At 45.7% G+C, this 12,632-nt stretch overlaps 1 protein-coding gene across 3 annotated transcripts in view; it reads right to left on the bottom strand.

The window, feature by feature from the left end:
- Positions 1–1,591: 1,591 nt before the first annotated feature.
- The window catches only part of RAP1A (RAP1A, member of RAS oncogene family), a 38,318-nt gene continuing 27,277 nt past the window's right edge, over positions 1,592–12,632 (bottom strand). For all 3 annotated transcript variants that reach the window (XM_032710652.1, XM_032710651.1, XM_032710653.1), the window contains exons 6-9: positions 12,363–12,503; positions 7,454–7,597; positions 4,799–4,914; positions 1,592–2,373 (exon numbers count right to left, since the gene is read on the bottom strand). In XM_032710652.1, the coding sequence (XP_032566543.1) occupies positions 4,828–4,914; positions 7,454–7,597; positions 12,363–12,503 (372 nt within the window). In that variant the 3' untranslated portion in view covers positions 1,592–2,373; positions 4,799–4,827. The remainder of the gene's footprint in view (positions 2,374–4,798; positions 4,915–7,453; positions 7,598–12,362; positions 12,504–12,632) is intronic.

Genomic DNA, 12,632 nt, shown 5'->3' with positions numbered 1-12,632 from the left:
TTTTGCATCCCAGGGATGCAAATCCTGCCATTCCCGCCTCTCCTGGGAAGCCACCATCGACTGCAAACCCCTCCAGGTTTTGCAGGTGATGGAGCAGAAGCCCCACCACGGGGATCCTTGGACACCCACAGCAGGATTGGGGCCTGGGAGTGGGTTCTGAGCACTCCAGGAAGATCCTGGAACAGGAAAAAAATGCCACTGGAGAGGCTGGATTTGCCTTCACCAGCCTGACCAGTTAAACTGCGGGAAGATCCAAACTGGGAGACACGAGATCGAGAAGTGAGGTGGAAAAGTGCCAGAAGGTTGAGCACCCCCAGCAGCTGGTTCTGCCCCAGGAAACACACTGGAAGTTTTATAAAAGTTTATAAAACGAAGTTTCACATTTTTGAGATGAGGTTTCACATTTCTGAAACGAGGTTTCGCATTTCTAAAACGAGATTATTTTGTCAAAGAGATTATTTTTATGACCTTCCCTACCGTCCCTGCCTCTCAAAAAAAAATAAAAAAATTAAGGTGAAGTTTCTGATAGAAGAGACACATCTAGGAATCAGCATATTCATTAAAATTACTTTATTACTAAAATATTTTTACATTTAGTAAAGATAACCAACCTGCAAACACCATGCTCCTGCTCCTCCCGAAAAAGGAAGCACAGAGGAAGGTTGAAGACAACCAGCTAAAGTAACTATGTTTGTCCTAGTAGCTTGTAAGTTAGGTAGATGTTTTCACATTATCCAGATGTTTTCAACCAGTCTTGTTTGGGCTGCTTTTAGAAACTGGGATCTCTGTATAATTCAACAGCTGCATCAGGAACAGAGTTTTAAAAAAAAACCTATTTATAGAAATTTCTCCCCCCCCTGGTTTCCAATAAAACTCTACAGCGGGTCCAGGAACATCTGTCACATTTTGATTTCCCGTTTAAACCACTGGGACAAGGCCTGGCCTGAGTTTTCTCCACTGTGAAGATACATTTCTCTTCTCACTTACTCAGAAGCAAAGCAGGAGCAAGTCCCCCAGCCCCGTGGGAATTCCAGCAGGGTTGGGATTTGGGTCCCCACGGGAGGCTCTTTGACTTGCACCCAGACAGGAGGATGGAGCACCCACGGTTCTCTTCGTATCCTGCTCTTTGAAGCTTTATGAAACCAACAGGTATTTAAAAAAAAAAATAAAAATGTCCAAGAAACAAACCCAAAATGAAATTAAAAAATTTTTTAGCTGATCAGGGACCAGCAGCCAAAACAGGGACTGTCCCCAAACAAGGGGTGAAACCAAAATCATCGTCAAAGTCAGGCCTTGGTACAGCACGAAATTTGTACATAGCAGAAAATAAGTGTACAGAGGAAATGTCTCCAGCAGAAATACAATCTTTAAACAACCAGAAGAATGCACCAAATCAATTTAAAGCTGCCTGCTGTGCTTTTTGTACACGTCCAACCCAGAGAGACGTCGCGAGGACAGGGTGGGGTCTGTCGTGACAAAAATCTGCCAGGATGGGAGAGGAATTCACAAAACATGGATTAAAAAAACAAACAAACAAACAAACCAACCCAAAAGTCTGGAAACCATAACAAAAACACAGAAACAAAAAAAATGAAAATGTACTAAAATTTAATCATTCATAAAAGCTGTAATTTAATCTGTGACAGGAAAACACAAGAAGCAATATTAGAGTTGGTTTAGTATATTATATATTTTTTGCTTTTAAAGCCATAGAAATCAGTTATCCCAGGTTTGTTTTTTTTTTTTTCCTATAAAAGACCCATTTTTTTCCAAAGCATTATGCACAAACATTTTTAATTAGAATATAATGGCAGAATGAAAATAATGATACTCCGTAACTTTTAAATATAAAATGAAGTCAATGACTCAAAAAGTTATTTTGTTGTGGTGAGTTCAAAGGGAGATTTCACATAATATATATCTATAGTTATAGATATAAAATATAACAGTGGAACATTTTTAGTGCTTGATGGGGAGAAATGATGATAAAATGGTCAATATGAAATTTTAATTATAGTAGCAATCTCTAACATTTGAAATGCATCCATGCTCCTTGGGATAATCATACACTAGAGTCAATTATATTTATTTTCACATCTGTTAATTGCTATTGCAAAGGAGGAGGAATATTGGCTTAAATTTCCAAGAGATATACACAGAGCAATTGCCTTTTTTTTTTTGTTGTTGTTTTTCTTTTTTTCCAGGGACTGTGTGTGCAAACCATTTTTTAAGATCTAAATTCTTCTCGTAGTATATAAAAAAAACCAAAACAGGAGAAGCTTCTTCCGATATGTCATTAATTTCCATAAGGTTTTTGAAGTTGGGAATGCTGGCACTTTCCATTTTTAGGCAACAGTTCTTCATTCCTGCAATCTGGAGAAAGTAAAAAAAAATAAAATAAAATAAAATAAAATAAAATTAAAAAAAAATATATGGTGGAGGGATATTTTTTTATTTTACTGATGAGATGAATGACCCCAAAGGCCTGAAAGTTTCCCGTGCCCAGGTTGGTAAAACACACAGAAATTCAGCAGAAGAGCTTGGTTTTCCCAGAATTGGGGTTTGTTCCCATTTAGGCAACAGTTCTCCAGCTGGAGAAAGTAAAAAAAATAAAAAAATAAAAGATGGTGGAGGGATATTTTTTATTTTACTGATGAGATGAATGACCCCAAAGGCCTGAAAGTTTCCTGTGCCCAGGTTGGTAAAACACACAGAAATTCAGCAGAAGAGCTTGGTTTTCCCAGAATTGGGGTTTGTTCCTGGGTACAGACAGCAAAGAGGCTCTGGAAAGCATAATTCTAAGAAAGATATTCTTGTTTTATCAGGGCCACAAAGCAGTGGCAACCAACTGCCAGCTGTGTGTGTCACTGCTGTGATAACACCAGTGCCCCTCGAGCACCCACCCTGTGAGGCAGAGACAGGCAAAGGGGGCTGGAATTCACCCATGGATGGACAATTTAGGAGGGAGGGATCTCAGCTTTTGGATTTCTGAGCTGCTCTTGAAGCCTAATGAGTCCAAAGACCTGAGCATTAATCCAGCTGCAAACAACAGGCAGGGAAATTGGGAAGAGATTTGGGAAGAGTGAGGGTGACACTGTGGGATTTTGACCACCCAGAGCAGATTTGGGGGCATGGGCAGGAGTCAGTGAAGGGGCATCAGTGACTGGGAGAGCTGGGGGTGTTCAGCCTGGAGAAGAGAAGGCTCCAGGAGATCTCAGAGCCACTTCCAGTGCCCAAAGGGGCTTCTAAAAAGGAGGAAAAGGGACTTTTTATACAGGGACAGGACGAAGAAGAATGGGCTCAAACTGGAAGAGGGGAAATTCAGGTTGGATGTTAGGAAGTAGTTCCTCCCTGAGAGGGTGGTGAGGCCCTGGCACAGGTTGCCCAGGGAAGCTGTGGCTGCCCCATCCCTGGGAGTGTCCAAGGCCAGGTTGGATGGGGCTTGGAGCAACCTGGGATGGTGGAAGGTGTCCCTGCCCATGGCAGGGGGTGGAAGGAGGTTTAAGGTTCCTTCCAACCCAAACCATTCTGGGATAACTGACTGAATGCAGGAACTCCCTCAGCAGTTCCCAGTATTCCAGTGCCAGGCTGCTGCTGGGCTGGGCTTTGTGTGCAGGATCCCAGGCAGAGCTGTGCCAGTCCAGCACTGAGCAGGTCTCACCCTGGGCTGGGGAACCTGACACCACACCAGCTCAATTCAGATGATCACCTGAGCAACAGGAAAAGCCACTTAAGACTCTTCCATTTCTATTCCTAAAGCCACTGTTTCCCCCCAGCCCTGAGCTGTTGTTTTCTGGAGTCCAAAGCTCAGGGTAAGAGCCTCATCCCCCAGGGAAGCCCATCAGCAGCCAGGTTACCTGCACAGCTCCACTTCTGCTGCTCAGTCACACCCAGGCTGCCCAAATAACCACCTACAGCATGGACTTCAGAAGAATTCATCCCTGAAATCCTTCTAAGACCACAGCTTTGTCTTAAATGCTGTAGGACAAGGGCAGATGAGCTGTTTGCCAGCTCACTGTGCCTTCTGATCAGCCACAGGACAGAGCACAGAGGTTCTGCTGGTCACAGAAACCCTCCTGAGGTGACAGCCTGTGCAGCCCATGGTGACACAGACACGTGGCAGAGATGGGTCACTACCCAGCTCCCTGCTCTGCCTCCAAACAGGGATATTTCTGTCCAAAACCTGGAGCTACAGAGCTGCTGTTTCCTTTCAGGAGCACGACAGAACAGCTGTAAGCACACAGAGTTCCCTGCCAAGATACACAGGAAGATTATTTTTAGCTCTGTCCAACCTTGGGGTGTTTTTTTGGGTGGCTTTTTTGTTGTGTGTGTGTGTGTGTTTGGGTTTTTTGCTGTTTTTCTTTTTTTGGTGGGCAGCTTTTTATTTCTGTGCCACTGAAAGCCACGTCCCACCCAACCCGATTTTAATTGTCCCCAAAGCACCCGGGACTGAGACAGTAACAGAAGTCACACAGTTGCTACCAAATGCCATCAAGAGGATGAAAAGGAAGCAAAACTGAGCCATGGGGGCTCAGAGCTCCCTGTCACAACCCAGAGGGAGAACCTGCAGGAGTCAAAAGGAAGCTCCTGCTCTGTCACACTCATCAACCCAAGCAAAAAGGGAAAGGGAGAGAAGCAGGTTATTTCTCTGCCAGGTCAGTCAGCAAAAGTGACTTTTTAATTCCCTATCTGGCAGCAGACAGAAAGAAGAAGAGCAGAGAGAAGGGGAGAGAGTCCTTTCTGTTAAGAGCAGCTCACCAATCACCTGAGCCAAAGGTAGAATTCAGACCCCTCTTACCTGGCTCAGAGCTGCTGCATGATGGGAGTCTAAAGCAGCAGACATGATTTCTTTTTAGGCTTCTTCTTTTCCACTGGTGTTTTTCTATTTATTTGTCTGACCAGGTCATAAAAGATCTGAAAATGAAAAACACAAGCTGAAAAACCCAAGTGATAAAACACCAAGTGTCACAACTGAGGCAGGGTGGGGAGCTGCCACTCTTTCCTGGTGGCTGCAGTGGCATAAATTCAATTGAAGTGCTTGAATTTACTAAGCCATGTTTGTCAAGCAGCTGCTTATGGAACAAGAGACACAGAGCTCACACCAGTGTGCAGAACATAAGGGAGCTGTAAACTCAGTTTATCATGACCAAAGGCTTCAGAAGAGCCTGGCAATGAAATGGCAACAATCTCCCTGCTTTGGAAAAGTGGGAGAAAACTGGGGAGTAATAAAAGGGTTTTTAAGACTGGCATAATATCCTTAGGATCATCTTCTCACTGGCATCCTCGGGCTGGGGAGTGTCTGCAGAGCACTGCTCCACCAGCAGCAGTGTATTCCCACTGCAGGGAAAGGGCAGGCAGCCCTTTTCCTTGGCTTTCTCCCTCCAAACATCTGCCCTGAACTCCGACATTTCCAGAAGGGGACGATTACAGGGCCCTCTTTCAGCTGCAGAGACGAGTTTCTTGTGAAGGCTGTTGCTGTGAGTTGTTTTCCCAGCAATACTCAACCCATTTATAGCGAAATGAGCTTTGCAAAAATGCTTGGAGCTAGGTCACAGCACTGAGGAGAAATATTTCAACCTTCAGAAGGCTCCACCCTTGTCCTTGTTTACTTTTTTCCCTTCCTGGAGTGGCTGAAAGCTCACAAATTCTTGTTGATTCCAAGGAAATTCAGAAGACAAAGAAACAGCTTATAGCATAATGTAACAACTGGAAATTTTAGGATTTTCCTTTGTAATAAATTAGATTATCTAAGTGCTAGTACTGACTGTGAGTACAGGAGTCTGCAACAAGGTTTCAGAAATGCCACCATCCCTAAAAAAGTCTATGTGGTGCAAGAACATCTCAGAGGTCACCAGAAGGACACTTGATGTGCTGCTACCAAGACTCACCCTCTGGATTAAAAGCTTTATTATTTGGATGAAAGGTTTGATTCACATTCAGCAAATGCACTTAGAAATTTAGCACCCTTCACCCAGATTTTAACAAGGGTTAGAAAGTCCAAAAGTAGCAAGAAAGCAAAGACAAAACCCAAAGTAATGCCAACACTCCCTCAGCCCACAGGCCAGCAGGACAAACAACCAGAGCACCGAGCTGCTTCATTCACACTGTGTCTCCTCTTTTGATTTCCTCAGCTTTTACACTTTTCACAACCAGACAACATAAGCTGGCAGGAATCCAGAAAAATGAAGATCACAATGAAAGCAGAAACTAAATCTTCCAGACAATCGTTTTCTTCTCTGTGATCTGATCTCACCGGAGGCTGCGGGGAAACGGGGAGAGCCGGGATTCACCCGTCAGGGATGGGGGGATGTAAAGCTGGGACAGCTCAGGGCTCTGCCCACCACAGAACCCCCTTTCCCACCCAGGGCTGAGGCACCTTTGGTTGATGAGAGGTCAGCGTTACACCAGCAGCTGCAGAAACACAAATAACCCAACCCGTGCCACCCTCCAGGGGGGTGTTTGAGGGCCGAGGTCCTTCATTAACAGCCACAGTTTTACTACAGCTCAGCCACACACCCCCAGATAAACCCCTCCTGGCAGCAGTGTGGCTCAGCCCTGTTTCCTGGGCTGGATCAATGCTCTCCAGCCAGGCTAATCCCAGCCACAGAAGCTGCAATTCCCGCAGCCTGGAGCTCCCTTCCCTCTGAACCGGCTCGATGCATGTCCCTCTGGCTGCCAACCCATTCCTGGGCCCAGGCCAAGATCCTGCTGCTCCTGCTTATCTCCCAGCCTCCTAAACGCTCCCAGTTATCTGCTGGCACCAAACCAGCCTCGCTGCACGGGGTCACCTTAAGCTTTTGTGCCTGCAAACCTGGCCTCTGTCACAGGCAGATAATTCGCGGCGCTGAATAAAAACCTGGGGCCTGGCGCGGAGCAGAGCTCCCTCAGCGCAACCCCACGGCCCCAGGAGGCGGGAGAAGGCACTCCAGGGCAAGAGCCAAGCTCATTTAAGCTCATTTAAAGTTGGGGAACTGCTTGGATCTGTGTTTGGGCACAGTCTTAGCGAGCTGGTGGCTTAGAGAGATGGGGGGACTCCTCGAGCAGCCAGACGGAGCAGGAACGTGAAATGCAAATAGTTCAAAACCAGCCAGCACAACAGGACAAGTAACACAATGGGGCATAACCCACGTCCAGAATAGCAGCAGTTATCTTGGAGAAATACACTTGGCAGATAAAGTTTATCTGAGCTGAGAGTCATCCAGCTCACCGGGTTTGTTCAGGACCCTCTGCTATTCCCAGTAGGAAAACTCTTACCTGGAAAGTCACCCACCCTCTACAGACTAAAAGGAGCAGATCTCCTTAAAACAAACAGAAAGTAGCTAAGTACACTGCATGGCAAACCTTTCTCAGGCTGAGAATTCAGAATCACCCTGAATCTTCCCAATTAGGAGAGAGATGTGCTGGTTTGATGTCACATTCAAGTTGGAAAGGCAGGGGAGCAGCTGATAGTTACCTCATTTACGTTGATTTTAGACTTTGCAGATGATTCTAGAAAGGCACAGTTACACCACTGTCTTGCTAAGTTCTGGCCCTGCTCTTTGCCAACGACTCGCTCTTCCTCCAGGTCACATTTATTGCCAACCAGAATCATGGGAACCTGCAGAGGAACAAGGAAGAAAGGAGAGAGGCATCAGGTTTGTGTACAGTGTGGGCTGCACAACTGGCTCACAGACTGAGGAAACAAAGCAGGAAAAATACAGCATCAAGTATGAAAAACACTGACAATCAGGAGCTCTGCAGAGCTGACGGACCAGGCTGGAATTCAGGTGCCTGCTGGGAAAGGGTTGAACAAAGTCCACACCACAGACACCCTGGGGCACTTAATTTAACACATATAAACCCGAATGATAACGTTTCAGCAGAATTTTAAGCCAGTGAGGTTTTATTTTCTGCGACACCATTCCGGTGCAAAACTTAATTCACTCCTGAAATTCATCTCAGGGCTTCCCTGTGACAGCAGGATGAGCTGCTGCCAACAGCAGACAACTTCTGTCTGCACAGCACACACAGCACGTGTTTCCAGACATATATTCTATGTTTCAGCCCCTTTGACCTGTCTTGTCAAACCACACAATAATAAATGGAAACACCTTTAAAAATCACTGCCCTGGATGTGGACTAAAAAGGAGCCAAGTATTCCCACGGCCCTGAGCACAAGCCCACCTGTCCTTCCCATCCCAATGCAATCTCATCCCACTGACATGTTTTGCACACACACACACAGGATGTTCACCACAAAAGGCACAAACACTGCTTGATATTTATTAGCTTTGAATAATTAAAATGCCCAGCTAGTGACCACCCACCAGCTCAGTTCCTGAAAGCACATCACTTCCCAAAAATAATCTCACACAGTATCAAAACAAACACTTGACATAAGTTCAAAGGACTCATCATGCAAATACAGGCAAATGATTTGTTCAAGACAATGATGAAATGGCATCTGCCCCTCTCCTTAAGCCACTGGCTTTCTAAAGTGTCTGGGTGAGTCACCTTCTTGCTCCTTCATGAGGAAAAAAGGGCCTTGGGGGAACCATATTCCTGGTGACACATCCTGTAGAAACCCAGACATTTAATACTGTAGGAAAAGGACCTTGGGTGCAGTAAATGCTCATTACCCATGTGTTGGCATCAGGCAGCAAGGAAAGGAATAACAGAACCATAAAATATCCTGAGCTGGAAGGGACACAGAAAGATCATCCAGTCCAGCTCCTGGCCCTGCATAGGACACCCTAAAATCCCACCCTGCCCCTGAGAGTGTTGTCCAAACACCCCTTGAGCTCTGGCAGGTTTGGGGCTGTGCCCACTGCCCTGGGGAGCCTGTTCAGTGCCAACCACCCTCTGGGGGAAGAACCTTTTCCTGAGATCCAACCTGACCCTGCCCTGACACAGCTCCAGCCTGACAACTCCTGACACAACAGCACCCCCCTCATAAATGGCACAAGGGGCAACAGAAAAGCTGGGGGCTCTTTTCTAGACTTGCTCTCCTCAGTTATGTTTAGATGTTGAGTTAAAACTCTCTCAGCAGAAAGAAATCAGGCAAAAAGCTCAGTTAAAACCAGCACTAAGACTTCTAGAGAGAGAATGTCCTGATAGATCATTTCAGAAGGCTTCCTCTGTTTTCAGACAGCCTCTCCCATGGCTGCAGCCCTCCAACATGTCACAAAGAGGTAGAAAAGGAACTGTTCAAGGTAAGGTTGGACAGGGCTTGGAACAACCTGGGCTAGTGGAAGGGGTCCCTGCCCATGGCAGGAGGTGGAACTGGATGAGCTTTAACATCCCTCCCAACCCAAACCAGTCTGGGATTCTCTAAGACCTCAAACAAGCAGATGAAAAACACTCATAACACCCCAAAATCTCTCGACAACAACCGAAACCACCTCCTCTCAGGTGCCACTTCCACACCTACACGATGCCAAGCGTGACCCCAGTCACTGCCTGAACCTCCCTGTTCCAGCTCCAGCCCCACCTGAGGGACAGCCCCACAGAGTTCAGGACTTTGTGCACCTGAGCACTGCGGGTTCCAGTGGAATGCTGAATTTGCATTTACACATCCTGCACCCCACAGACCTCAGGGGATGAGACAGCCCCAGCTGAGGAGGGTTTGAAGGTGAGACCACAGCAGGACGTGCCCTCAGCAGCATCAGCAGCATCCTGTTTCCCTTACCCAGGGTAGGAGCAGAAAAAAAAACCCTAAAGAACTGCTGATCAGGGTGTGCACCCGCTCCATTTCCTCAGACATTTCATTCTTTGAACAGAAAATGAGTACTTTCCAGCTGGAAAATAAATCATTATCCGCTTCCTTTGGTAATTTGCAACACACTGTGTGTGTTTTTAATCGACCTCAATGTAAGTATTTGTAGTCTCTTCCCGACACAACCACGCTCAGGATTAATTTTTGTATTTAAAACCCATTAGAAAATGATCACATTTTTATTTTGGAGAACTAAAGCTTTACATACGACATCAGGAACCTGGAGTCACAGTACAGATGAAAAAAAAATTCAAAAAAGCTCATTTCAAATCAGACATCTACAGGATATTTACATCTTAATCCCCTTCCTTACTGTTTTCTAGATAGTTATGAGAAATTTTCTCATACCAAAACGTGAAAATGTGTTTGTTCAGCAAAAAAATAAAAGTATATGAAGGTGTGAAATAATAGGGCAAAAAGTGATGGGTAAGCAGTATAGGTCTGAAAGACATGAAACTCTGTATAAGGTTATTTCAAAAGGTATTAATTGTTTATCACAGAGCCAAAAATGGACTTTGATGGACAGCTACCTTCTGATCATTTAGTATTCCACGTAGAAGACTGGAATTTAAACTTTGCCAGACATAGATAATTTAATGGTTTATGCACTGGGACTTTAAAAAAGACACATTCTGAAACTACCTACAGGAAGGAGTGTAGGTAGTAACTCAGTAGAATGTGGCTTAAACATTGAAAAGGTTCTCAAGCTTGGATTCAGTGAGTAAAATCTCCCTATCACAAAAGAAATAAACGCACTTTAAGAATTAAATCACTGAAGTAAAAAGGAAAGCCACAGTGCCCATTATGGGATGAACCTGCCCAGCTTAGGGGGCAAATTCCCTCCAGGGAGTGAGGCCAATCCAGGACTCCTGTTACCAGGGATTTACCCCAGAATAATCCCTGCCTAAATGAAAAGCAGTTTGGCATAAATAGAAGTTCAGCTTGTTCAACCAAGGAGGGAAGCAAAGCCCTGCAAAGCCAGGTAACCAGGGATGAGGAGGATCCCAGGGAAGCAGCTGCCCTGGGAGGTCACCCTGGGTGGCTCCAACTGCCTTTTCCTGGATGGAGATTTGACTACAACACACAGGGCTTAGCCAGGATTTGGCCTAAATAGGTGTCCTGGCCCTGTGGGCAAGAGTTCTGGGAGCCCAGCACAGCCAAAACCACCCCAGAGGGATCCACTTTGGAGCTGTTGGTGGAAAAACACGGACAACCTTTTTCCCAGTCCTCAGGGCAAACACCTGAATGCATTCCCAGCTTCTTCTGGAGGATGCCTGCACAGAGAGAGGGTTCCCAAACAGCCTCCATGGCAAAAGCCACCTGGAACCTCACCTGCATCCCACCTTTAGGAACTCAAGGCCCACCAAGGAGTTCCAGGAGTTGGGGCCTGAATTGGAAATGTGGTGCCTGGTTTTCTTCTGTCCAACAGCACTGAATGCAAACCATCTACATGTAATTTTTCCTTATTTTAAAAAGAGCTTTAAGCAACTAAAATTACAACCTTGCATCACTGGCTAAGACTCTATGAGTCTTAATTATTTAATTCATGCAACTCTGTGACCTCCTTTGAAGAAAACTGTTGAGAGCTGAAAAGCCTCAGGCTGTGAGGGTGCTCCCAGTGCCAGGGACAGGCACAGCTGCAGGGCAGAGCTGGACCATCCCTGCTCACACCCACGTGTCACAGGAGTCACAGAGTCCTTTCCTTCAGAGAGGGCCAAGCACATTTTCATACAACAACCTAAAGTCCCATAAAAGTAGAGCCCACACACCAGGAGGCTGCACAGCTGCAGGGAGGGTGGTGAACGTGGTGGTGCTGCTGGGTTGACTGGACGTGATGATCTCCGAGGTCATTTCCAACCTTAACAATTCCATGACTCTAAGGGAATCTCCACTTCAGGCCACAAGACCCAGGGCCACTTCAGGGCCAGGCTCAGCTCCCCAGCCCCTCCCAGGGAGACATGAAACCAAAGGAACACTCAGTGATTTCCAGAAAAAGGCTATTAATCCTAATGACACTGAAATGACACAGCCCAGCCTGGTCACTAAGTTGACCACGTCCTTTCTATTTGCAGTTCATCAGCTTGGCTCCTGATGTGCACTCAGGGCACAGGGAACAGCACTGCCCTGCTCCAGGGAATTCCCAGCTGACCTTTGGGAAGTGTCCCAGCTTTGGACTTCAATTTCCCCTTCATACATTTGGGAAAAGTGAGGTTAAGTCTCCACAGCTGCAGATCTACCAACAACATCAGCAGCAGCAGAGAGCTCAACTGTTATTTTTCCTTAACTTTGCTAAAGCACAGAGAAGAAAGAAAATGCAAATACTGGAAAGGAGTTAAAAGGGGAAAAAAGACATAATGTTGTTTTCAATCAACTCCCAGCAATTCCAAAGACTGTCAGACTTCTAGGACACGGGAAAACCTGGTTTCATGATGCCCCTTAGCAGGTGTGGGGCCTCAAACAACAACACTGAAATAACAACGCTGAGGGAACTTAATTCAACACAAACCAAGAACATCCTTTGAAAGAAACTTCGCCCTCCAAATCCTGTACGTTTGTCACAAACACTTCTTAACCACTTGCAGAAGTAAAACAAAAATATTCCACTTACATCTTCAGTGTCCTTAACCCGTAAAATCTGTTCCCGCAGGTCCTGTAGGTCGTTAAACGTGGACTGTGCTGTTATAGAATATACTAGTGCAAACCCTTGCCCATTCTTCATGTAGAGATCCCTCATGGCTGTAAATTGCTCCTGTAATCAAATATTTTTTTAAAGTAATTAGCCAGTGAATGCAGCTGATGAGCAGTTACAAAGGAGTACTTCTGTTATACTGGAGGCCAGAATATAGTGTCACACAACGTGGATTTACATATTTTTCCC

This window comes from Chiroxiphia lanceolata, chromosome 25 (genome assembly GCF_009829145.1).
Source record: "Chiroxiphia lanceolata isolate bChiLan1 chromosome 25, bChiLan1.pri, whole genome shotgun sequence".
Classification (NCBI taxonomy): Eukaryota; Metazoa; Chordata; class Aves; order Passeriformes; family Pipridae; genus Chiroxiphia; species Chiroxiphia lanceolata.
The sequence above is the reverse complement of the archived record's forward strand: the minus strand, read 5'-3'. Positions and strand labels throughout refer to the sequence as shown.